Source organism: Mauremys mutica, chromosome 4 (assembly GCF_020497125.1).
Source record: "Mauremys mutica isolate MM-2020 ecotype Southern chromosome 4, ASM2049712v1, whole genome shotgun sequence".
Lineage (NCBI taxonomy): Eukaryota > Metazoa > Chordata > Testudines > Geoemydidae > Mauremys > Mauremys mutica.
Window position 1 is genome coordinate 126,084,252 of NC_059075.1, and position 23,782 is coordinate 126,108,033.

Below are 23,782 nucleotides of genomic sequence, written 5' to 3' on the forward strand. Positions count from 1 at the left end.
CCATTTATGGACTTAGCCACCATGAATTTATCCAGTCCCCTTTTAAACATTGTTATAGTCCTAGCCTTCACAACCTCCTCAGGTAAGGAGTTCCACAAGTTGACTGTGCGCTGCGTGAAGAAGAACTTCCTTTTATTTGTTTTAAACCTGCTGCCTATTAATTTCATTTGGTGACCCCTAGTTCTTGTATTATGGGAATAAGTAAATAACTTTTCCTTATCCACTTTCTCAACATCACTCATGATTTTATATACCTCTATCATGTCCCCCCTTAGTCTTCTCTTTTCCAAGCTGAAGAGTCCTAGCCTCTTTAATCTTTCCTCGTATGGGACCCTCTCTAGATAAGATCAGCTATAGTTTATTCATTATGATCTTTCCTTGAGTAGAGATAGGAATCACTGGAACCTGGGCTAATGCCTGTCCAGGTTTCTCTCAGATTTGCCTGGGGGTGCCTCGTAGCCCAGGGATGTTTGAAGAATCAGCCTGTTGTGGTGCTGCCTTTGCTCTGCGCGGGTCCATCTCCTGCTATAGTTGGTGACCCGTCGCTGTGACGTGTAGGTGCTGCGCACGCAGGAACCACTCTGCATTGTGTCCTGACATGAGACCTGGCCCCCTCTCCCCTCGCCACTGAGCCCAGTGCAGGCATGTCCTTGCTGGCCCTTGCCCACCTGCCTCTGCCCCACCCCGCTCCCCCGTGGACCTGCCGGGGGAAATGTACAATCAGTGACTTATCACTGAGCCACCCTTTGCCTGGCTCTGCATGAGTAATGAGGAAGGAGACGGCTGCTTCACCTCCTGTGACTTGTTCCCAATTAACCCCTTCCCTGATGCCAGCAGGTTCAGGAAGGAGACTTAGGCTGTGCCTGGGCAAGAGTGGAGGTGTCATGCCCTGGCCCTGCTGCCTATCCCCAGAGGTGAGGGAACTCACAAGTTGCTTGCAGCTTCCCTGGCAAACCAACCTGCATCCCTTCCAAAGAGAACACAGGGCTGTGTGGAAGCCAGGCATTCATGGCTGTGTGCCAACAACAGAGCCACATGGGCTCTCGATTTGGAGATATGCAGGTCCAGTTTTTCTGGGAGCTCAGCACCCAGCATGCTGAATGCTTCAGAGAATGAGGGCCACGCTGTTCAGCTTGAGAGTCAGACGGGCAAACACAGCCTGTAAGGAGCTGGCCCTTTGTGCAGGAAGAGCAGGGAGGCTGGCACTGGCTTGGAGAAGGCTGAAAGAATTGCAGACACTGGCTCAGGACGGCTGCCGAATCAATGTGAAAAGAGAGTGGCAGGTGTTTCCTCAGCAGCAGGGGCTCCTCAGCCTGATCCCCAAAAGGGATCCTCGCGTGGGCAGTGGAAGGAGAGGTGGCAGTTGGCATTGGCAGGCAGGTGCCAGATGGAGTGACATGCAGGGCTGCAGCGCACGAATCACAGAGGGAAAGAGCCCAGGTTCCAAAGGGCCGGAATACGGATTTCTGGTGAACTTTCCAGAGGACAAGGGGAGGGGCTAGGAAGAGGTGGGTGAGAGGAAAAATATTATGATTTGTTACGGCTGTGGTGGGAGCAAGGTAGACTTTGGCCTGGACAGGACAGGGGCATGCAACCAGCAGGGTGATCCCGTGGGCTCTGCTCTGTTCTTGTTCATGAATTAATCATGGCTGACACCTCAGGAAGCTTTCCCAGTTTCTTGTTTTTCCCATTAAGAAAGAGATAGATAATAAGACAGAAAATATTATACTGCCTCTATATAAATCCATGGGATGCCCACACCTGGAATACTGTGTGCAGATGTGGTCGCCCCATCTCAGAAAAGATGTATTGGAATTGGAAAAGGTGCAAAGATGGGCAACACAAGTGGTTAGGGGTCTGGAACAGCTTCCGTATGAGGAGAGATTAAAAAGATTGTTCTGCTTGGAAAAGAGACAACTAAGGGGGGATATGATAGAGGTCTATAGAATCATGACTTATGTGGAGAAAGTGACCAGGGAAGTGTTATTTACTCCTTCACATAACACTAGAACCAGGGGTCATCTGGGGAAATTAATAGGCAGCAGGTTTAAAACAAACAAAAGCAAGTATTTCTTCACACAACGCACAGTCAACCTGTGGAACTCCTTGCCAGGGGATGTTGTGAAGGCCAAGACTATAACAGGGTTAAAAAAGAGAACTAGATAAGTTTCTGGATAATAGGTCCATCCGTGGCCATTAGCCAGGGTGGTCAGGGACACAACCCCATACTCTGGGTTTCCCTGAACCTGACTGCCAGATGCTGGGCGTGGATGATAGGATGGTTCACTCCCTCTGAAGCACCTGGCACAGGAGACTGAGCTAGCTGGACCTTTGGTATGACCTAGTCTGGCTGTTTGAATGTTCTTATGCTCAGTTCCCGCCCAGGGTGCTGTGCGGCTCACTCCCCCCCTCCCTCCCCGAACCTGGGACCTGGTTGTGAGGGAGCAGAGGCGGATTTGTGGGGCTGCTGAGGTTTGGATGCAAAACCAAGTGGAATCTGGATTGTTGTGCTGGAATTCCCAACTAACCAGGCCAAACTCAGGGGATGAGGACATAGAATCATAGAATCTCAGGGTTGGAAGGGACCTCAGGAGGTCATCTAGTCCAACTCCCTGCTCAAAGCAGGACCAACACCAACTAAATCATCCCAGCCAGGGCTTTGTCAAGCCTGACCTTAAAAATCTCTAAGGAAGGAGATTCCACTACTGCCCTAGGTAACCCATTCCAGTGCTTCACCATCCTCCTAGTGAAATAGTATTTCCTAATGTCCAACCTACACCTCCCGCACTGCAACTTGAGAACATTACTCCTTGTTCTGTCATGGGGGGAGACAGAAATGAGGGGGATGGGTCCCCTTCCAGGAGCCCATTAAAGTGAGGGGATAGGCCCCCCAAAGCAAAGCTGACGTCTGCAGCTCCAGTGCCGGCCTCAGACTGGGCAGCTTTGTACCATGCCCGTTTTCCAGCTGACAGATGTTAGAGTTAAACAAAACCTGGGCTCGGTGCCCAGAGAAACTGGCCATTCCTTTGGCTGAACCTGCCAGGGCCAGAGGGCAAATCCTTTGTCGCAGAGAGCAGGCGTGGCCCTTCCCTTGCTGCTGAGGCAGGAGCCTGGGGGTGTGACTAAGTGAGCTCAGGGTCCTCACAGCAGTGGGGCAGCCAGGAGTGGCCAGGAGCAGGGGGAGGGGAAAGAGTGGGGGCACCTGCCGGGAGCAGGGGGAGGGGTGGAATTGGGGAGCCAGCCGGGGCCGGGGTGGGTAAGACATCTCAGCGGAGATGGAGGGGATAGAGCGGGGTCATTGTCCAGCAGTGGGTGGATGCGGGAGACAGGACAGAGACAGATGGGGATTTGAGCTAAACTCTCAGGTTATGCCTACACTGTGGTGAACCCGTGGCTGGCCCAGCTAAGCTGCCTTGGGGCTGCGAGGCTCGGGCCATGGGGCTGTAGAATTGCAGTGTAGATGTTTGGGCTCAGGGACCCTCCCTGCTGCTGGGGTCCCAGGGCCTGGTCTCCAGCCCAAGCCCTGCGAGCCCGCGTCAGCAGAGCCGGGCCGGCTGCGGGTGTTCACTGCAGTGTAGACATACCTCAGTTGTTGCTCAGCAGCGCCCCACGCTCAGCGCTTTCTCTGCCTGTACCAGAGGGGGGCGCCAGAGCAGATCTGCAGGGACCCTGCAAGCCTGGAGCCAGCGCTGTGCTCCCAGGCATGCTCCTCGGCCCAAGTCGCAGGGCGCCTGGGGAGGGCACAGGGCCTGAATTTCCCCATTGTGTGACTCTCGGGAGTGAGTGGCTTGCAGCATACAGCTGTTCTGCCAGGTCACTCTGGGGAGTTGGTGCCAGCGGCTGCAGAGCCTCACCTGTTTCCTCACCACCGTGTGGCCACTGCTGAGCCTGTGCCGGGGGTTGTGCCTGGACCTGAGTTCCTGGCATAGCCCCAGAGGCAGAGCACAGCACGTGAGAGTTCCCGACGGGGGGCCCATGTGTAGGGTGGTTCACAGAGGGCTCCTGGGGACTCGGCCAAATAGTTTGGATCCCAACTTTCTAAGTGGCCACTGATTTGAGGGGCCTCCACTTTGGGGGTCTCAGTGGGTCTGATTTTTGGGGTGTGAGGCAGCTGGGGTGACCTGCGGGTGTTCAGCACCTTTGGCCTCAGGCCCTGGCTGGGAGCATTTAGGCTCCTGAAATTCAGAGGCTGCATCTGAGAACTTGTCGGCTAGAGCAGGATGGCACCGGGGGCATCTGCTGCGAGGGCTGGGTGCCCACACTGGCTGGGTGTGCGGCTCAGCCTGTAACTCCCCTTGGGAAACTGACTTGATTTCAAGCTGCCCGCGCTCCGTTCACAAGAACTGGCTAAATCAATCAGGGCAGGTCTGCAGGCGCACGTGGAGCCAGCGCCAGTCTGGTGGCTTGTGGTTTCCACTCACAGTGAGGCGAACAGTGAGCGGCTCGGCTCTCAGAAACCTGAAACTGTGAGTGAAACTCGGTGGCTGGGATTCCAGCGTTATCTGAAACTGCGGGGGGGCTTGGCCTCTGTGAACCGAAACGTGGTGGTGCTCTGCGTACAGTGCTTGGCTGGCAGACTTGGCTGGGATCTGGCTGGTTGCTGCTCTTCCTCCTCTGGGATGGGACACCAGCCAATGGAGCGAATGCGTTACAGCCGCCTGCCCCATGGACCCACTCTCTGGAGTGCTGCCACCCAGAGTGGCCTCACTTTCGCTCCATCTACACAGGGACCTGGGGTGTAGTTAGATGGCTGCCAACCCCTAGTGCTTATGCCAGCTTGCTTTAGTCACCCCAGCACAGGCCGCGTTTTGCACTGGTGCGGAGTGTCTACCCAAGCAGCGTGCTCTGGGGACCCACAGCGACACAGCTATGCAGGGTGGGGGGATTCGCTCCCTTTCTGTGTGGGCTCCCTCTGCCCCTCCCCTGGGGAGCCGCCAGTCCCAGGATAAGCTCCAGACAGGAACTCTGGGTGACTTTCAGGTTCTTGTGTAACAGGCTGACTCAGCTGGTGGGGGTGGGGAGACGGGTACAAACACCGGCTCTGCCACCAGCAGAACAGCTGCAGGGTGAGCAGCAGTGAGTGGGACAGGTGGCCCCCAGGGCTCCACTCTCACAGGCTGGGGGCCGTGCCCTTGCTCATGGAGTGGGATCGTTCCGTGTGACTGGGGCACCCCGCGCCTGTGCCCCCCTACAGCTCCAGAGGAGCAGCGCACTCCGGCTGCCCGCAGGGCTTTCCTGTGCTAGGGGACGGATGAAGGGGAGGCAGGAAAGAGGATGATCTTCCAGTCCCCAGGGGTGCCATCTGAGATGCCCTCTGGGGGCCTCAGCAGCTCCTGGCCTCAGCTCCCCCTATACAGCCTGGGGCACCATCGAGCTCGGGCCAAAACTTCCTATGCAGCTAATGTTTTAAGTGAGCCAGCAGGGTTTGAAAGAGAACTGGGCCTGAGGCAATCCCTGAGCCTCGCCCCAGGGCCAAACTGCACCATGGGCCCAGCTACCCTCGCAGGGCAGCTCAGAGAGGGGAGCTTGGCGATAAGGCACGAGAAGGAACGTTCCAACTGAACTAATGCCCCAGTGTGTCTGTGCGATGGCCTTACACAACTCTGTGTGCGTGTGTGTCTGTGCGATGGCCTTACACAACTCTATTTGCGTGTGTGTCTGTGTGATGGCCTTACACAACTCTATTTGCGTGTGTGTCTGTGTGATGGCCTTACACAACTCTGTGTGTGTGTGTGTGTGTGTGATGACCTTACACTGCTAGTGAAGGCAGGGGGCTGGACTTGATGATCTTTCAGGGTCCCTTCCAGCTCTATGAGATAGGTATAGCTCCATAACTCTGTGTGTGTGTGTGTGTGTGTGTGTCTGTGTGCTGGCCTTACACAACTCTGTGTGCGTGTGTGTCTGTGTGCTGGCCTTACACAACTCTGTGTGCATGTGTGTCTGTGTGACGGCCTTACACAACTCTATGTGCGTGTGTTTGTGTGATGACCTTACACTACTCTGTGTGTGTGTGTGTCTGTGTGATGGCCTTACACAACTCTGTGTGTGTGTGTCTATGTGATGGCCTTACACAACTCTGTGTGCATGTGTACTACTCTGTGTGTGTCTGTGCAATGGCCTTACACAACTCTGTGACTGTGTGACGGTCTTACACAACTCTCCAAAAAGAATTCTGTGTGATGGCTTTACTCAACTCTGTGTGTGTCTATATGATGGCCTTACACAACTCTGTGTGTGTGTTGGTGTGTGCGTGAAGCACTTCTGAGTCTTTGTCTTTTATTTAACCAGTTCCCACTCAGGGTCACCCACTCACAGGAGCCCCGGCGTGGGTCTCTGCACCTCACAGTTCCTGCCCCCAGGGCCACCACCGCCCATGGAGAGTAAAGAGGACGTCAGCGACTCGGACAGCGGGATCATGCTGCACTCAGGTGGGTGAGTGGCCGGGGAAGTCCAGCTGCTGGGCTGCGCGCCATCCCTCTGCATTGGCCTGGTGCTGGAATGTGAGCCCAGGAAGGCGGGTGTGTCGGGGAAAGCTGTTCTGTGTCAGTGTCTCTTCTGGGGATTCCCCTCCTGGCTGCCGTCTTGAGGTTGTTTTCTCTGCATCGAGAGCTGTGTCTGCAGGGGGAGGCCATTTGCCCAGGACACGTGAGCCCTGAAGTGCCTGTATATCACACACATCCGTCCTGTAACTGTAACCATAGGCAGAGCTGGGCTAGCAGGGGCTGCGGGCCGGGAGTGAGGGGCACTGGCAGAGCTGGGGGGACCAGGGCTGGGCTGGCAGGGGCTGTGGGTCGGCAGTGAGGGGCAGCAGCTGAGTGTTGGGGTGGGCAGTTCAGGGCTGGGCTAGTAGGGGGCTAGGGGTCAGGAACTGTAGGCGGTGCGGGGAGAAGCCCCGGGCTGGAATAGCGGAGGGGCTGTGTGTTGGGATTGAGGAGCACCGGCAGAGCTGCCTGTCTGAGGAGAGCCCGGGCTGGAGGAGCAGGGGTTGGCTGAAGATCTGGGCATGAGTGAAATTTTCAATGTTTCTGTGAACTTCCAGTTTTCAGCATTTATTTGGCAAAAATAATCAGCTGATACTGTCACAAACCCCCTCAGATTTTCCAGTTGAAAATCCTGCTCTCTACATGCCCAGTCATTCCCGAAGTCAGTCTAAAGGTGCCCCCCACACCTAGAGATGCTGGCTGGGGGGGGGGGTGAGGATGTCCCCAGCTCCATGAAGGTCGAGACCTTACCTGGACTCCCCTGGGCTATCAGTGAGCGGGGCGTGGTAACCATCACTAAGATTTACAGCTGAATTCGCCTACAAGGACACTGTCTTCAGGATCAGGCCCCCGGTCCAGGACCTTAGCTCTGGCAGGGGCCGGTACCAGATGTGTCAGAGGAAGCTTCTTAGCCCCAGGAAGCTCAGGAAAGTCTGCAGCATGGAACGGAAAAGGCCAGGAGTGCTGAGCTCTCTGCAAAATCCAGCCCCAAGTGTGGGTCCTGAGCCGTAGGAAATTCTGGGCTGAAGTCCTGGTGTGAAGGGGAGACATGGCTCTCTCCTGCCCCTCCATTTGCATTCTGCTCCCAGGACCCACCTCAGCCCCAGCTGTCTATTAAACCAGCAGTGTTTTCACTCACCCTGCTTTATCTGATCACAGCGACCTGGAGCTGGCTGCAGCCTGCGAGGTGAAAGGAGCTAATCCCACTCTCCAGCTAGAAACATTCCAGGCTGGGCTGGGAGCCTGCAGGCCAGCCTGTACTTTGAAGTGCCACTTACCCTGAAATGGGCTTACCTGCTCTAGGATAGCCCTACAGACCAGTGTGTTTTAGGTGCCAGCCCCACTCCGGCTCCGGGGATGGGCCAAAGGGCAGCTCTGTCTGCGTCATTAAACATCAGCGCTCAAGGTCACCTGGTTCCTGGAGCCGCCCCTCCAGCAGCGGCCCCACCCCAGTCTGCAGAGGATGAGGAGCTGCGCTGGGTTGACAGGCTGGGGCAGGGAATCAGTCTCAGATGCATTGTGGGAAATATCAGAACAGAAATTGGAATTTCTGTCCCATGGAAAATTCCGATATTTCTAAATTATTTTTATCCAAATTGGGCAGAAAAATCAAAAGATTATGGTCACATGACTTCCATGATGCACTGCCTTGGTTAACTACATGGTGACTGCAGTGAATCATGGGAGATGTAGTCTAGCCAGGAGCCCAGTCCCTAGAGCAGGGGTCCCCAACCCCCGGTCCGCGGCCCGGTACCGGTCCGCGGCCTCTTACAAACCGGGCCGCGAACCGACCCAGTGGACCTCCCGCAGGCGTGCCTGCGGGAGGTCTACCCGAGCCGCGGGACGAGCGCTCCCTCCGCAGCTCCCTCCGCAGTCATGCCTGCGGGAGGTCCGCTGCTCCCGGGGCTCAGCTGGACCGCCCGCAGGCATGACTGCGGACGGTTTGCTGGTCGCGCGGCTCAGCTGGACCGCCCGCAGGCACGCCTGCGGGAGGTCCACCGGCTCCGGTTGAGCTGCCACAGGCATGCCTGCGGGCGGTCCAGCTGAGCCGCGCGACCAGCGAACCGTCCGCAGTCATGCCTGCGGCAGCTCAACCAGAGCCGGTGGACCTCCCTCAGGCACGCCTGCGGGAGGTCTACCCGAGCCGCGGGACGAGCGCTCCCTCTGCAGGCATGACCGGTCCCTGGTCCTGAAAAGGTTGGGGACCCCTGCCCTAGAGGACGGCGGGGGGCACGAGTGCTGGTGGACAGATTAGTGTAAAACTGACTCGGAATGAAACCTGGGTTTGACAAACCAGAGCCTCGCTGCTGGGCTGCTCCAGCCCAGACCCGAAGCTCCCATTTGGATTTTCCCAATAGAAAATCAACATGTTTTAGCAAAATTGAAATATTTCCTGCAGAAAATTTCAATTTGGCAGTTAGTGCATCTTGCATCGAAAAAACCCATTTAGATGGGAAATTCCAGACCCCTGAGTAATTCCTCACCGAGATCAGTGACACTGGTGGGCTCGGCAGCCGGATCAGCCAACACCTCCCAGCTGCTAACATGAAGTGAGCAGAACCTGAGCACACTCGATCCCTCTGGACTGGGCCGAGATGGGGAGCTCTGTGGGGCAGGGCCATCTCTGGGCTCTTTTTTGGCACAGGGACTAGCATCCTGGGATGCTCTTGAGCCGCCAGCTGTAGAGAGTAGCATAACACCATGCAGTGAATCTACTTGTTTAGTTAAATCTTCACAGCGACTCCAGCAGCAGGTTGGTTTGTGCTGTTATTCAGAAGGGGAAACTGAGGCACAGAGCGGGGCAGTGACTTGTCCGAGGCCACGGGGGAGTCAGTGTTGGTGACTGGAGTAGAGCCATGGATTTCCTGGTGCCCAGCCCTGCGCATGGCACGGAGGCTGCCACTCTCATACTGGAAAGGGGCAGTGCCCCCAGCCAAGGTGGCCGGTATGAATGAAGGGGCTCCAGCCAGCAGAGGGAGAAACCAGTTCGGAGTGGGGTGGGGAAGGGGATGGGCTGCAGAGATGGCACAAGATATGGTGCTCAAGCCCCAGGTACCTTAGAACCCAAGGCCTCAAGTGGCCCCAGTCAGTGCTCAGGGCCAGCCCTGCGTCTCCCCGCTGGCTGCTAAATCGGGACTCCTGGTCTCATCCCCTGCAGGCCCGGACAGCCCCGTGTCTCCACTGAAGGACCTGACCCAGGCAGTGCGCAAGCAGCAGCAGGAGCTGGCAGCGCGGCTGGAGGCCTGTCTGGCGGAGCTGAGGAAGCTGTGTCTGCGCGAGGCGGTAAGGAGCCCTGGGCCTGGCTGGGGACATGGGCGTGGTCGCTGGGGGGATCTCATGGGCTGGGCCTGGCGGCGGGTTGGCTGGATGGAGATTGTTCGGCCACCTCTCATTCGGAGAGGAACCTGGTGTCTTTCCTGGAACTCGGGAATCCCTGCGTGTGGCGGAGGGGGCTCCCCAGCTAGCCCAAAGCCTCGGCTTCTACCTAGGGCTGCCAGTTTTGGTCAGACATATTCCTGGAGGTTTCATCACAAGACATTATCTTTAATTAAAGATTAATATTAATTCCTGGAGACTCCAGGCCACTCCTGGAGGGCTGGCAACCCCTGGGCCTTGATCGCAGGCTGCCATGGCCAGGCCAGATGGCTGAGGCAAACCCTAGCCCTGGCATTGAGGGATTAGCTTGGGCCCATAGCTGCTGTGGTGTCTGGGCTATCCCAGGAGGACTGGCAATACATGGCAGTGCCAGTCAGTTAGTGGAAAGGTAACAACGTGCCAGGGCCACATGCGTGTTGGCTGCAGTGCCCGCTCCTCCAGGACCTGCTCCTCCAGGGCATCACTCCCCCCGTGCCACGTGGATGTTAAGGTGGGGCACACTCCTACGCAGGACATGCTCCCTAGTGCGCCCCGGTGCCTCACCCATCTCTGGTGGAAAAGACATGCTGTGTGTGATCCCTTCTTCCTCTGGTGATGCCCTGTGCTGCCCTGGAGGCTGATGTCTGTCCCTGCCCTCCCCCAGGAGCTCACGGGCATGCTGCCACAGGAGTACCCCCTGAAGCAGGGGGACAGGCCCCCCAAGGTGCGGCGGAGGATCGGCACCGCATTCAGACTGGACGAGAAGACAATAATCTCGCAAGGAGCGGTAAGGAGCCCGGGGATCTCTCCCTGGTGTTAGGCAGGGCACAGATGGGTCACAGCCACCACTGCATGGTGGCTTGTGTGAAATGAGTTTGGAGGGTCTCAGAACAGTTCCACGGTCCCCAGCACCCCCACAGGCCCTGTCTGGTGGGCTCTGCTCGGTCGTTCCACAGCACAGGAACTGCCCCTGGCTGCTTGCTGGCTTTCTCAATGCGGAGGCCAAAGAGTGAGGAGGCTCTTCTGGGTCAGGGGGAGGCAGCGGTGAGGTGACAGATGCCCATGCCAGACCTGCCCAGTAGATCAACAGAGTCTCCAGGCTGCCCCATTCCATCGGTACTGAAAATGACCCGGATGCCTGTCCCAGCCGTCTCTGTCTGTCCCTGGCCATCTCCAAGGGAGGAGAGCCCGGCACTGAGATGTCCCAGTTCTTGTGAGGAAGCCCAGAGGTGCTGAGGTTTTGATGCTCAGGCCAGCAGGGAGGGGGAGGGGAAAAGGCATTAAAGGGGCAGAGTCCATTGATGCTTGATTTGTTCAAGAGTTCGTTAACATTCCAAACTCTCTACCTTCTGGTACCTCTGCCTCCTCTGCCAGCCCACGCCCTGAGATAATGACCCAGTGCCCAGGGCGGTGCTGGGGGGTGGGGAGCTGCTCCCTGTCCGGGGAGGGAGAGGTGGGAGCACATTTCCTCTCACCTGACTCCAATCTTGGGAACCAGCCTGTTCAGCATCTGCCTTAGGGAGCCAGGAGCCCAGTGTGCAGCCCCCCCCCCCCCCACTGGGGGCAGGTGGAGCTCTCTCCAGAGCCTGAATCATTCCTGGGACTCCCTGCTAGCTGGGGCTGAGTGTCCCTCATGTGCAGTGCTCCCAGCCCTGTGGGCCCATGGGGGCAGAGCGCAGGGCGGGGAACCAGCTCAGACTCCGTATGGCTGCCTTGGGGGGCACTAGCCGGGGGTGTGCTCGGGATCTGGACTTCCCTGGGGCCAGGGTGGATTCTGATCTGTCCAGCGATGCCTCCAGCCCCAGATGTGGTTCACAATGGAACAGACAAGGCTGAAGACAGCTCAGAGACCATCCCAAGGTGTTAAGGCAGAAGGGCCCCTTTGAGAGGAAGCCTGGCCCAGTGGTCAGGGCATCGACATAGAACATAGGAGACCTGGGTTCAAATCCCTGCTCTGTCCTGGACTCCCTTAGTCTCTCTTGCCTGGATCCTCATAGCTCCTTGAAGTGCCTGGGAAGCTGGGCTCTGAGCCCCTCTGCCGTAGTGTGCATGGGGGGATGTCAGTGCATGAGACTGGGAGCGCTCAGTTACTGTAGTAGTGGGGCCAGGTCAGTACCTCAGACACGTCCTGCCGGCTTGTCTGCACAAACTCTCTGTGATCAGCACCTCACAAGGAGCTGGGGTCCCAGGCTGCCTCTGCTGGGTCCACGTAGCCAGGCCCTGCTCTTCTCCCGAAGGCTGAGGTTTCCCCTGAGCAAAGGCCTAGCTGGATGTGGTTCCTCCTAGCCCCAAGTGCCCTGTGGCGGAGGGCAGCTCCCCTGCTCCGTTCCATGGCTTGTGTTCCCTTCCCACCTAGGACCCCCTGAGCACGCTGGAGAGAGACCTGGCCCTGCAGCTGCAGATTGCCGCGGCCACACATCGCCTCTACCGGGAAGAGAACATCAGCAAGCACATCAAGAAGCGGCGGAAGAACATGGTGCTGAAGGAGGAGAAGAAGCTGAAGGAGCTGGAGAATGCCCTCAATGAATGTCGCTTGACAGCCACACAGGAGCCCAGGGCCAGCACCACAGCCCTTGGCGGTGAGCTGCGTGTGTGGGCCAGATCTCGGCCTACTGCTCCATCACAGCCTGCCTAGTGCAAGAGAGAGTGGGCATGATCCAGCGGGAGCCCCTGGCACAGCTCCCACTGCTCTCCCAGAGATCAGCTGCTTCAGGCTTGCCTGGCTCCAAGGAGCAAAGGGCCCTGCTTGTAGCCTTGGCGTGACTGGGGCCGGCACTATGTGGCTCAGCCCGTGTGAGGATATGTCCTGCCCCGAGGGTTGGCAATGTTAACTGTGTCACATCCATGACTCAGGGAGCGCCAGCACTGCCCTGATCACCCAGAATGGCTGTCCTGTAGGTTATTGCTACAGTGTCTCACTCTGGCAGGATCTCTTGTAGCCCCCAAGAGTTCCATTCGCTTGGGGAGGGTCTCACTGGTCCGTCGGGGCCAGTCTCCCAGCTCTGCAGTTGTTCGGGAATGGCTCTTGCTGAGGAAGGAGAGGACAGGGCCCACAGCTCCGCTCTCCCCGGCTTCCCTGTTGATTAAGTTAAACCCTTGAGCAGGAGATGAAGCTACATTTATCTCAGTTCCCCAAAGAACAGCTGGTGGTTCTGCAGCTTTCCTGGGGCTCCTGCAGCCACCTGTTCCACAGGTAGTTTCCTCTTCCAGCTAAAAGCACAGGGCTTTGATTTCCTCCAGCAGTGCCTGAGAGAGGGGAATCAGACCAGATGCAGTTACTCCTGCGTGACACCAGTGTGAGTGGGAGAAGAATCAGGCCCAGGTTGCCTGAGTGGTCATCCCTGGGGCAGCACCCTGAACTGCCCGCCCCAGTCTGGCTTCACTTTCCTTCCTGGGCTCCGTTTCTCAATCTCCTGCGCGTCCTGTGTATCCCCTCCCAGAGCTCCCGCTGCACCCCACCCCCACCCCGGGCTGTAGCGGGCAGGGCAGGAAGGATTTCCACAGAGCATATGTTCATCCAGAAGTGCTGATTTGTGCCAAGTGAAGCCATTTGTGGAGTCGATTTGGAGTCAGCGAATCTCCTGACTCAGAAAAACGTGGAGGGAAATGTTTCAAAATTGTTGAAATGGTTTGTTGTGATATTTTCAAGATAAAAAATTCCAGTTTTCCGATTCCAAAAGACTTTTGGTTTCAAAATTTAAGCTCATTAGACAAAACAAAGATTTTAAAAAGAGAAACAAGTAGAAACTGAAATGAAATGTTTCAGAATGATTAAAATGAAAACAAAATGTTTTGAGTCACTCCAACTTAAAGTGTTGGGGATCCGTGTCTGGGGATGGGGGAGGGGGGCTGAAACCTGCAGGAGCAGCTGCTAAGCCCAGCTCAGCAGAGAGGAGCGGGAGGGGAAACATGTAGGAACATGTGTCCTGCATGGTGCCAGTTAACCCTTCAGGCACCAGAGTGCTCTGTGCTTCCACCAGCTCAATCCCACCTGGGAAGGTCCCATGTTCCTTTGATGGTGCAAACCCCACCCGTTCCACTGCAGAGGCAGCTGCATTGCAGTAGTAGGTGAGGGCCCCTGAGAGGTTGGAGCTCTTGGGACTACAGACAGTTTTATTGTTGCTATATATAGTCAACCACACCCCCTGGAGCCCAGGCAAAGCAGCAGGAGACCCAAGTCCCGCTCCTGTAGGCTGTGTTAGGGGTTTGTGCAGCATCTATGTGCTGCTGGAATCCCAACAATCCGTGCTAACTGGGGCACCATGGAAAGTCAGTGGGATCTGTGTTATGGCCCCGGCCAAGCCCAGTGAACATCTTTGCCCTTCCTCACCTCTGCCTCTTTCCCCACTGCTTCCCTAGAGCTGAGTACCTCGGATGACAGCTCCCTCTCAGATGCCATCCTGCTGGAGGAGGGTAAGGCATAAGCAGGGTTTGGATTTTCCCTTCCTGTGGGCAGGGCATGCGGGTCTGACATTGGAAAAGGGGTATGAGCCCATCTGCTCTGTTCCCCTGGAGACAGAAGCATTTGATGTGGGGTGAGCCAGGCAGGGCTGCTGTGGGGTTGGGCTGTGGGCTGTGGGGGGATCTGAGCACAGAGCTGGAGGGAAGGTGACAGGCAGACACCGCGATTCCTGCACCGCTTTCACCCCCCTCGTTCTGTTTCAGAAGAAATCCAGGCTCCGAATCATCGTGCTGCCCAGCAGCTCATGGTGCCAATCCAGCCTGGCACGCCACAGAGCTCCCCGGCTCTGCCCGCCCGCTCTGCGCCTTCCCAGCGGCGTGAGGGGCTGCCACCCACACAGGGTGAAGTCCCAGAGCTGGAGCGCTCGCCCATCCAGAACAGCCCCTGGAAGGAGACCAGCCTCGATAGGCCCTATGAGAAGCCCAGGAAACACTCGGCTGAGTCCTGCAGCCTGCCAAGGTACAGAGCATGGGCGGCACCTCTCGCCCCATCTCCGCTCTGGGGAGCCCTGCTGATCAGGGGGCTGGGGGAATAGCCTTGGAGAGATGCAGTGACCACAGGAGGCATAGAAACAACTTGGCTTGTAAGGCAGGAGAGCCTCAGGGGAAAGTGTTGGTGGGCTGTAGGTGGCCTCTTCCCTCTAAGCCAGCATAGACCCAACCTCGCAGTGGGGCGCTACCGCTGGGACGGGAAGCTAGAGTGTAGAGACCTGCAGCCATTGCAAATCCAGGGCCCCTGCCTGATGAGTGAACCCAGTGTCCTGGCCAGATGTCAGCCAGGCCTGATGCTTTTCACGTCCTGGCCTAAGCGGTTGGGTTCTGCGCCATTGCCGGGGGCTCTGGACAGGCTAACATGTGGCCTTGTCTCTCCTCCTCCCCTGGAGGCCACGCCCTCCCCAGCTTCCATTGCTCGATCCTCCCTGGGGCACTGGGCGGGAGATCATCTTTCCCATCCACTTTTCCTCTCCCTTCTGCCCCGCTCTGCCTTCCCTCCCCTAAGGAACGTGATGCCCTGGGTGGGTCGCCGGCAGCAGGGGTCGAACCGGGACCCTGCGTCTAACAGCACTAGCATCTCTTGGGGAAGCTACACGCCGCTGCGTGATGGCGGGTGCATGCCCGGGCTCTGTGGGTCCCTGCAGCGTGGCAGTCGCTGTACGGGCAGGGCGCTGATGTAGAGGTTTGGGCGTGGTCCCTGTCTCCCCAGGGCCCTGGGCCACTCTGCTCCGATGGAAGAAGCCATGCAGATATAGCAGTGTGGGGAGAGGGATTCCAGCTCTCCTGCACCGGTCTCTGTTAACTATGCTTCTCCTCAGCAGCCCAGCCGGGACACCCGTGCCAGCGCCTGCCCGCAGCCCAGCCACTCAGAGGACAGCTGAGACGCCCCCCTACCACTTTGTCCCCATCCAGACTTTGGCCTTGTGGAGGCAGGCTGGCTCCAGTGGGCCACCGACCCCAGAGATGCAGGCGAGGAGAGGGCAATCCCAGTCCATGAGGTACTGCCCAGCAATGGGCTCTCTCTGCCAGCTGGGTGGCACTGGGCTCAGATGGGGCAGGAGAGGAAGAGAAGCTGTATGGCCTAGCAGCTATGACACTGTAGGGGGAGAACTGGCTTTTGTTCCTACCTCTGTCACTGCCCTGCTAAGTGACCTGAGGCAAGTTACGTCCCTGCCCCAGGCCTCAGTTTCCCCTCGCACCCATTCTCTGTTTGGCCTGTGAGCTCTTTGGGGCAGGGCTGTCTCTGTGCAGCACAGATAATAGCGGTTGAGGCCTCCAGGCAGTGCTGGTAGGAAATGATAAGGAGTGAGGGATAAACACAGAATGTGGGTATGGGATGGGACCCCCAGAAGGGAGACAAATGAGAGGAGATGGGAACAGCAAGGGAGGGACTGCTCTTGGGGAGCTTCTGATTTTGGGGCTACTGATTTGTTTTCCCCTGAGTGCAAAGCAGGGATGTGAAACCCAATTAGCGCATCCATTCTGAGCTGCCCTCACTCTAGCAGAACCAACTCCTAGCTAGCTACCTTAGCATTGACCCTGACACCCATCACTGTGGTGCCTGCCACATAAAATCACTAGCAAGAGCCAAGTCTCTAGTGGACTCCATGGAGCCTCTGGCTCTGCTCCCTTCTCAAGGTCAAAATTCTGCTGGGGGGAGGGGGTTGATTTGTTTATATGTTATTAATGTCCTCGTTTAGTGTTGGTTAGTGGGGATATGGAGGTGGAAGTGGGGGTCAGCTAAGGTGGTGGGTGGAGCTAAGGGGTGGGCAGGGTTAGGAGGGTGGGTGGGGCTAAGGGGTGGGGAGGATTAAGGTGGTGGGCAGGGTTAAGAATTTAGGCAGAGCTAAGGGGGTGGGCGGAGCTCAGGGGGTGGGCAGGGTTAAGGGCATCTGGAAGGATTTTGGGTGAATTCTCCACTGAGGTCTGGGGGCAGTGCTGGTGTGTCTGTACATTCCCTGCTTGTACACGGTGCTTTGGATTTCTGAGAGTGCTCCTCTCAGCCTGAAGTTTGGGTCTGGGCCAGGACATTCCTTCGCTCGCCCCTGGTGCTAGAACACCCCTAAATAGCTTCCTTCTGCCTCCAGGGTGGATGTGTCCCGGGACCGAGCGGAGCCCCGGGGGAGCGTGCTGCCAAGACGACGCCCCACCTACTACACGGTCACCGTCCCCAACTACTGCTTCCCTCCATCCAAACCCGGCCTGCCCTCCCACTCCATCTACCACTCCAATTCCGAGGACAGCAACTCGGATGTCTCCAGCGTCACGTATGCCCCGTCGCCCGGCAGCAGCAGCCCTGACATCTCCTTCCTGAGGCCGGTGCCCTTGCCATCCACGGAGCAGCCCTCGCTGGTGTTGAGGGGCCCACGTTCTGCAGGGCCTGAGGCAGCGTACTATTACCAGACCTCTCAGAAGCGGCTGCTCCCTCCCAGTTACTTCCCGGCTGTGGAGTATGTGGCTGGGCGGGAGCTCTGCCGGGGCTACCCCTCCCTGCGGGCTGGCAGCCCATCTCCGTTCCCCTACGAGCAGGACCTAGTGCAGCTGCGCTGCCACTGGCTGGGCCCGGCCCCCAGCCGGCTCATGCGCACCCCGTCCCTCAAGGATTACGCCCCGGGCAGCGGCAGGGCCCTCGCCAAGTCGGCCGTGTCAGAGGAGCTGAAGTCATGGCACGAGCGCACTAAGCTGCGGAACTTGCGGCCCCACTCGCTGGACAGGCAGGGGGCTTTCCGCGTGCGGAACACGCCGGGCAGGGAGCTGTACGCCTCGCGCTCCGCTGGGCAGCAGGCTCAGGTAGGAGTGGCACCCGGCATGGGGCAGAGAGTGAGAGCCAGGGCAGGAGGTGCTGCTGTCCCGGGAAAGTGCTGGGGAAGGGAACCACTGCACAGCTCTCCGCGTTCAACTCTCTATGGCCTGGGGCACTAGGAGCAGCTGGGAGGCCCCTTACTGAGCATCACCTCTCAGTGCCCAGTAAGGGCGAGCTGGCAAAGGAATGTACCATCTTTTCTCCTTCACAGGCCTAGGTTCAGTTGTGTCCTGAGTCATACACTGTCCTAGGATGGATCATTCCCCACCTCACACAAACCCCATCGGCAGAGCAGGGTGTGAGGGGAGCCCAGGGCTGGGATTGCAGAGGTTGTGGGTCAGGAGTGAGGGCTTTGCTGGAAGGGCCCGTTCTGTGGGAGTCCCCAGCGATCCCCTCTCAGTGAGGGCAGCTCCTGCCAGTTTGGACACCCCAAAAATCCAGCATTTGGGCCCCCAGCAGCTCTCAGCTTGTGACAGTTTTCGGTCACTGCTGCTCCAGGCAGGCCCACGCCAGGGGCCCAGCACCGTCCATCAGCAGCTCCCTCATGCTGGGCTTCTGCAAAGGGATCGGCCAGGGAGTAAAACGATCCTCACAGAACAGCCACACTCAGCCCAGCGTGGGTAACACATGGCATGTAAAATGGCAGCACCATAGCCGGCGGGCCAGGCCCTCGCTGGTGTAAATCAGCATCACCAACGCCAGTGGGACAGTGCCGATTGACACCAGCTGGGGAGCTGGCCCTGCTGACGCCACTGGAGCTACGGCCGATTGACACCAGCTGCGGCCCTGCTCTCGCTCTCTGAGGTTAATGTAATAGTATCTGAATAGTCTTAGCGTGCCTAGTCAGGTGGGGAGTGGAGTTTATTAATGTTTGAACCCGCCCCTTCCCCATGCCACATGACCCCTAGAAGCGAGTGGGACCAGCCCCTCCCCGGCACTCTCCAGGTCCGTGCGGGCTGGCCCCGGAGCTGGCGATGCGCTGGAAAGCCTCCGAGTTCAAATCTTGCCCAGTTGCTGCTTTCCCATGGCCGGTTGAATGTGCTGCTGGTCCCATCCAGCTCCCAAGAGCCACTGGCAGCCTGGCCCGAGTTACTCCCGCTGGCAGCTGCAGAGAGGCCTTGCAGAGGGGTTCCCCGGGCAGAGCAAGGCACACTGCCAGTGGCAGTGCATTCTGGGAAGCCCAGGCCCTTGGCGAGCACACTCAGTGCCGGAAGGGGCTGGAGAGCCCACGTAGTGAGCTCAGGTTTATCCCATTGGGCTGTGGTACTGGCAAAACTTGTCCAATAGGCCCTCCCCTGAGCCACGTCCGTTCTCCTGCCTGGGCAGCTCCCCACCTGTAGCAGAGGGCAGCAGCCCACGCCAGGCAGGCTGGGGCTTGTGCCTGGATTCCTCCCATCACCGCCCCTGCAAGGAACCAGAGAGCTGATCTCTGCAGTGACACACAGCCCGGCAGCCGTCCTCGCCCCTGGGAGCGCCTCCTGGGGGAGCACAGCCCTGCACACCACACCCTCCTGCAAGCACCCCAGGGTGGGTAGCATGAGGAGTCACGTCACCCATGAGCCTAGCAAGAGGGCCAAGGAATCTCTGGGGTAACTCCATGCACACCCAGCCCCTCCCCACCCACGCACCAAAGGCCAGGCCTGCAGCTGCTGTAAGACCATGTCAAAACAGGGTGCTCTGTGCTGGGGGCAGGGGCCTGGGCACCCCCAGGAGACCGGGGCTCCCATGGGCCTGTGCTCCCTGTGTGCGGTGAGGAATAGTGCCGACCCCCTGGGGGTGTGAGCGGCTGGGACAGGTTGGCTGTTGTCACGCTCTTGCATTGCTGGCTGGGATGGCTGCCCTGACAGGCTCTTTCCTTCACCCCCATGCAGGTGTGTCAGATCCACGTCCTGAAGCGGTCCCCCGAGGGAGCTCCTGTGCAGGTCTATGTGCCAGAGAACGGGGAGGTCATCACTCAGGTCTAGAGCTGGCCTGGGCCTGCTGCCAAGCCCTCGCCAAGAGAGCCGCACGCCCAGCTGGTGAGAAGAGGCGGCAGTGAGCCTGGGCGCGGGGACTTACTCAGGAAGCCAGCTGGTTGCCCTGGAGGGGCTAGCAATGGGGCAGGACTCCAGGTGCACCAGTCCTGACCATATTATTTGGACACTGCCATTTGTAAGGACTGGATTTGTTCTGGCATTGTCACCTTCTCAGGCGTTTCTCTTTGGACTGTGGGGTGCCTCCTCCCCCAAGAACTCCCCTGTCTGTCTGCCTGTGGGTTTGTATGGGCTGCAGCGGAGGAGGGGGCCCGGCTTGGGGCAGGACTGGTTCGGCTGCTGGATATTCACCAAGGGACAGACGTCCTTGCTTCACAGGTGTCATACAGCTGATAAGAAGAGCAGCAGTTGCCGTGTGATCATGCCAGCAGCTGCTGGGGTGATGGTACTTTGCTAATAGAGAGACACCTGCAGGATCATGTGTTATGTGTCATGGTTCAGTCAAGTGCACAGAAGCTGCTGGGTTGCCGAGCACCCACCACCTCGGTGCAAATGGCACATTCCTGGAGAATGCAGCAAGGGCTGTCACGATCACAGTGTTTGGGCAGTTGGGGAATGGGAGGATTTGATTAGCTGTTAGTCTTGTGCAGACCCATAAACTACTGCACCTCTCTCACAGGGACGTGCCTTGCCCCTTTCTAGGCTGTAGAGCCTTCTCTTCAGTTGTATTGAAGAGAGAAGTCAAAGGAGGCCGTCTGCCCAGCTGTGCCAGCAGGAGGCGCAGTTTACAATTGTACTTACCTGGCTCCCGCCTTCTAAGACCTTGTGGCTTGAAGCCTGGGGAATACCACCCCACTGTACACACCGGGCATTGGTCAGAATGAGTGACTGGGCAAAGTCCTACAAGGAGTCAGTGGTAGACGATGTGGGTTCAAACCCTGCCTCCAATGCCCACCACAGCAATCGACCCCCAAGTCCAGCCGGGAGAGGTGAACAGAGCATTGGCCAAGGAATCATGATACAGTAGAACCTCAGATTTCCAAACACTTCGGGAATGGAGGTTGTTCGTAACTCTGTAATGGTCGTAACTCTGAACATAACATTCTGGTTCCTTCAAAAGTTTACAATTGAACCTTGACTTAATACAGCTTTGAAACTTTATTGTGCAGAAGAAAAATGCTGCTTTTAACCATCTTAATTTAAATGAAACAAGCACAGAAACAGTTTTTGTACCTTATCAGTTTTTTTAAACGTTCCCTTGATTTTTTTAAACGTTCCCTTGATTTTTTTAGTAGTTTACATTTAACACAGGATTGTGCTGTTTTGGCCTTTTTTTCCCTTGTGTGTCTGCTGCTGCCTGGTTCGTACTTCTGGTTCCGAATGAGGTGTCTGCTCAGCTCATAACTCTGAAGTTGAACTGGAGTTGCCAAGTCCAACTATTTGCTGCCTTTGCTTGTGCGCTTAGCGTGGTGCTGGGGATGAGAGGGCGAGTTTTCTTCTGCAGTCGAACACAGAACCGGCATTTGCTTCCTTTGAGGCATCTGTGTCCAGGCACCTGGCTTTTCCCACACGCCGTTTACCAGGATGTGCCAAATGCTTCCTGTACAAACATGTTCCAGCGACTTCCTCCTGCTTCAGCCACCTGGGGCGCCCTGAACATTGGCTGCCCAGGTTCTTACAGGCCCTTCCCACTGCAGTATCTGGGTGCTTGGCAGTGCCCCCGGCAGGTACCAGCACCATTGTACAGGGCGGGAATTGAAGCCAAAGAGACTAAGCACGAGATCCCTTTGTGGAGTTTAGGCATCTGAGTGCAAAAATTAGATCCTCACCCCAGGAGCTGCCTAAAACTCTGCTGGTGGCCACATGCCAGGCCACCTAAGTCCTGAGTGGCTGAGCTGCTCAGTGCCTAAGCCCCATGCCGCTGCCTGGCTCCGAGACGTCGAATGGAGTGGGTCCAGCCCAACACAGCTCAGGCAGTGGGCTCTGGGTGCCCCAGTGCATAGAGCCTCCCCCCAGCTGCGGGAGAGCCAGCTTCAGTGCCCCGCTCTGCCTGGTGTGGAACAGGAGTGGCCCCTGGTTATAGAGTCACACTCGCTCTAACAAGCCTTTATCTGCCATACAAGGGAGCCATTCCGAGAGGGGCGACTGGAAGCGAAGAGTCACAGAGCACCCCTGGGGTGCTCACCTGGGCAGGGCAAGACTAGCTGCCCATGGAGTGGGCAGGGCTCTGCACGCCAGGGGGAGCACCACCGGCGCTGGAGGTGTTCTCCAAGATGGGACGGACCTGCCTTAGGCTTGCACAGCAAGAACAGGTTCACAGCTGTGACTGCTGATCAGCGTGAGTGATTCCCTTTGGGGGCAGGGCTCAGACACGCATAGGGGGTTCCCCACGCACCAATGTTCAGGGAGCCTGGGCACTTAACCCAGGGCTGGGGATTGTGCCAGGCATGAGGGCACCAAACTTCACCGGGCATTGCTGAGTATGAATCCCCTTTGTGAGTCTAGCCCAGTGTTTTGCACAGGGAGCCTGTGGCCAGCCAGGACCTGACCCCCCATGTCTCCAAGTGCCTTACCCTCCAGATCATCCATGAACCCCCTTGTCCTGCTGTCTCCCTGGTCCCTGCAGCAGCCCCCTATTGCTCACTACTCTGTGGCATTTATAATTGCCCAGGTGTCTTTCTGTGTTAGGCCGAGAAATTAACCCACTAATTACGGTAGCCGACTGAGTTTAGATACACCATCTGTGGCACCATTTCTTTATATTAACTTATTTGCAATAATGTACAGTATTGGGTCCCCACCCCATGGGTTTGTATCGAACAGTGAGGGCTCAGGTTGTCTGGATTTATTCCAAGCTCTCTTCTTTAATAAATACTGTTGTTACTTGGGGTCCCTTTGGTATGTGAGACTTCATTTTTGAGACGGTGGGCCCCCCTAGGTCTCATGAATTTCATGGGGAAGGTGTTGTGCTGTCAGCCAAGGCTGCTGGCACTGGCTTGTTACCGCTGCAGAGTGCTTTGTGGGGTGGGCTGATAGGATGAGCCAGCAGAGAGACCCCACTGTGACCGTCAGTCAGATGCCTGTGCCAAAGTGAATGGAGCTGTGGGAGGTGTTTGTCAGGAGACAGCAACATCACTGGGCAGTGAATAGAGCTGGGGGAGGTTAATCCTTAGTTCCCCAGGGACCAGCCAGAGCAATGAGTTCTCAACCTTTTCCACCTCAGGATCCGCTGTGACAGCACCAGAATATCGTGGGGCCTGGCGCAACCAATGTTGCCGAATTATGAGATTTTGATGAGGAGCCAGAAGCTCAAGCCTGTCAGCAAATTTGAGCCCTCTGACTGGCTGCCTGCCCTAACTGCCCGCCTCGTGGGGCAGAGCAGCCAATCAGAGCTCTCCTTCCCCAGCCCCTTAGCAACCCAAAACCGTTCTCACAGGAGGGGATGGGGGAGGAGGGACCACAGAGCCCGGCAGCCCAGAGGGCTCCACTCCCTCCTCTTCCTGTGATCAACAGGGATGGGACTGCGCATTTCCACCCCCCTCAACCATTGCCTGGAGGGAAGGGGGCTGAAGAGGCCCAGGAGGAGCAGAGGTGAGGCTGGAGTAATGAGGACTAGGTGGGAGCTGGGCAGATCCAGGCTGGGGCTGAGGTAAGTGGGAACAGGATTGTTTGGGAGGTTGGAGGGCAGAATTAGTTGCTAGGCAGGGGAAGGTGGCTGTGGGAAGAAGCCTTCCTGCAGCAGAGGCCCAAATCCCTGAGCCCTGCTTAAATGTGGGAGTGCTGGCAGCGCTGAGGGCCACCCACGTGTCGGGAGGGACGGGTTAAATCAAAAGACAGACAAAAAGCACAATAGGATCTTTAAAAACCCTCATGATCATTGAGGCCTGCCCCAGGATTTGTGATCCTTGTGGTTGGCAATACTGAGCCTGTTTGTGAACCTCGGGGGGTCCCAACCCCCAAGAAGTGAGCCCAGGAGGTAGGACCCCGGCCACAAATACAAAAACCCAAAGTGGGAAATGGTCCATTTTCCACACTGTGCTAAGAGAGGCAGAAGCGGGCCGGGCAGGCTTCGGGGCGCTTTGGGGAGGATGGGAGTTGTGCATTACTGGTGTCTACACGCTTCGAGGAAGGGCCACACTGAGCATCGTGGGAGGGTTTGGCAGTGGCAGATGTTTGTGATTGGCCCCCAACCGTCCCAGTGTTTACTCAGGCCC

At 57.4% G+C, this 23,782-nt stretch overlaps 1 protein-coding gene across 4 annotated transcripts in view; it reads left to right on the plus strand.

The window, feature by feature from the left end:
* INAVA (innate immunity activator) overlaps nt 1-22,452 on the plus strand; it is a 37,952-nt gene extending 15,500 nt beyond the window's left edge. For 2 of the 4 annotated variants that reach the window (XM_045016907.1, XM_045016908.1), the window contains exons 2-10: nt 6,289-6,428; nt 9,640-9,764; nt 10,501-10,623; nt 12,193-12,415; nt 14,196-14,249; nt 14,502-14,757; nt 15,611-15,790; nt 16,880-17,582; nt 19,467-22,452. In XM_045016907.1, the coding sequence (XP_044872842.1) occupies nt 6,374-6,428; nt 9,640-9,764; nt 10,501-10,623; nt 12,193-12,415; nt 14,196-14,249; nt 14,502-14,757; nt 15,611-15,790; nt 16,880-17,582; nt 19,467-19,559 (1,812 nt within the window). In that variant the 5' untranslated portion in view covers nt 6,289-6,373 and the 3' untranslated portion in view covers nt 19,560-22,452. The remainder of the gene's footprint in view (nt 1-6,288; nt 6,429-9,639; nt 9,765-10,500; nt 10,624-12,192; nt 12,416-14,195; nt 14,250-14,501; nt 14,758-15,610; nt 15,791-16,879; nt 17,583-19,466) is intronic. The other 2 variants (XM_045016910.1, XM_045016909.1) reach the window with 2 other exon arrangements.
* The last annotated feature ends 1,330 nt before the right edge of the window (nt 22,453-23,782 follow it).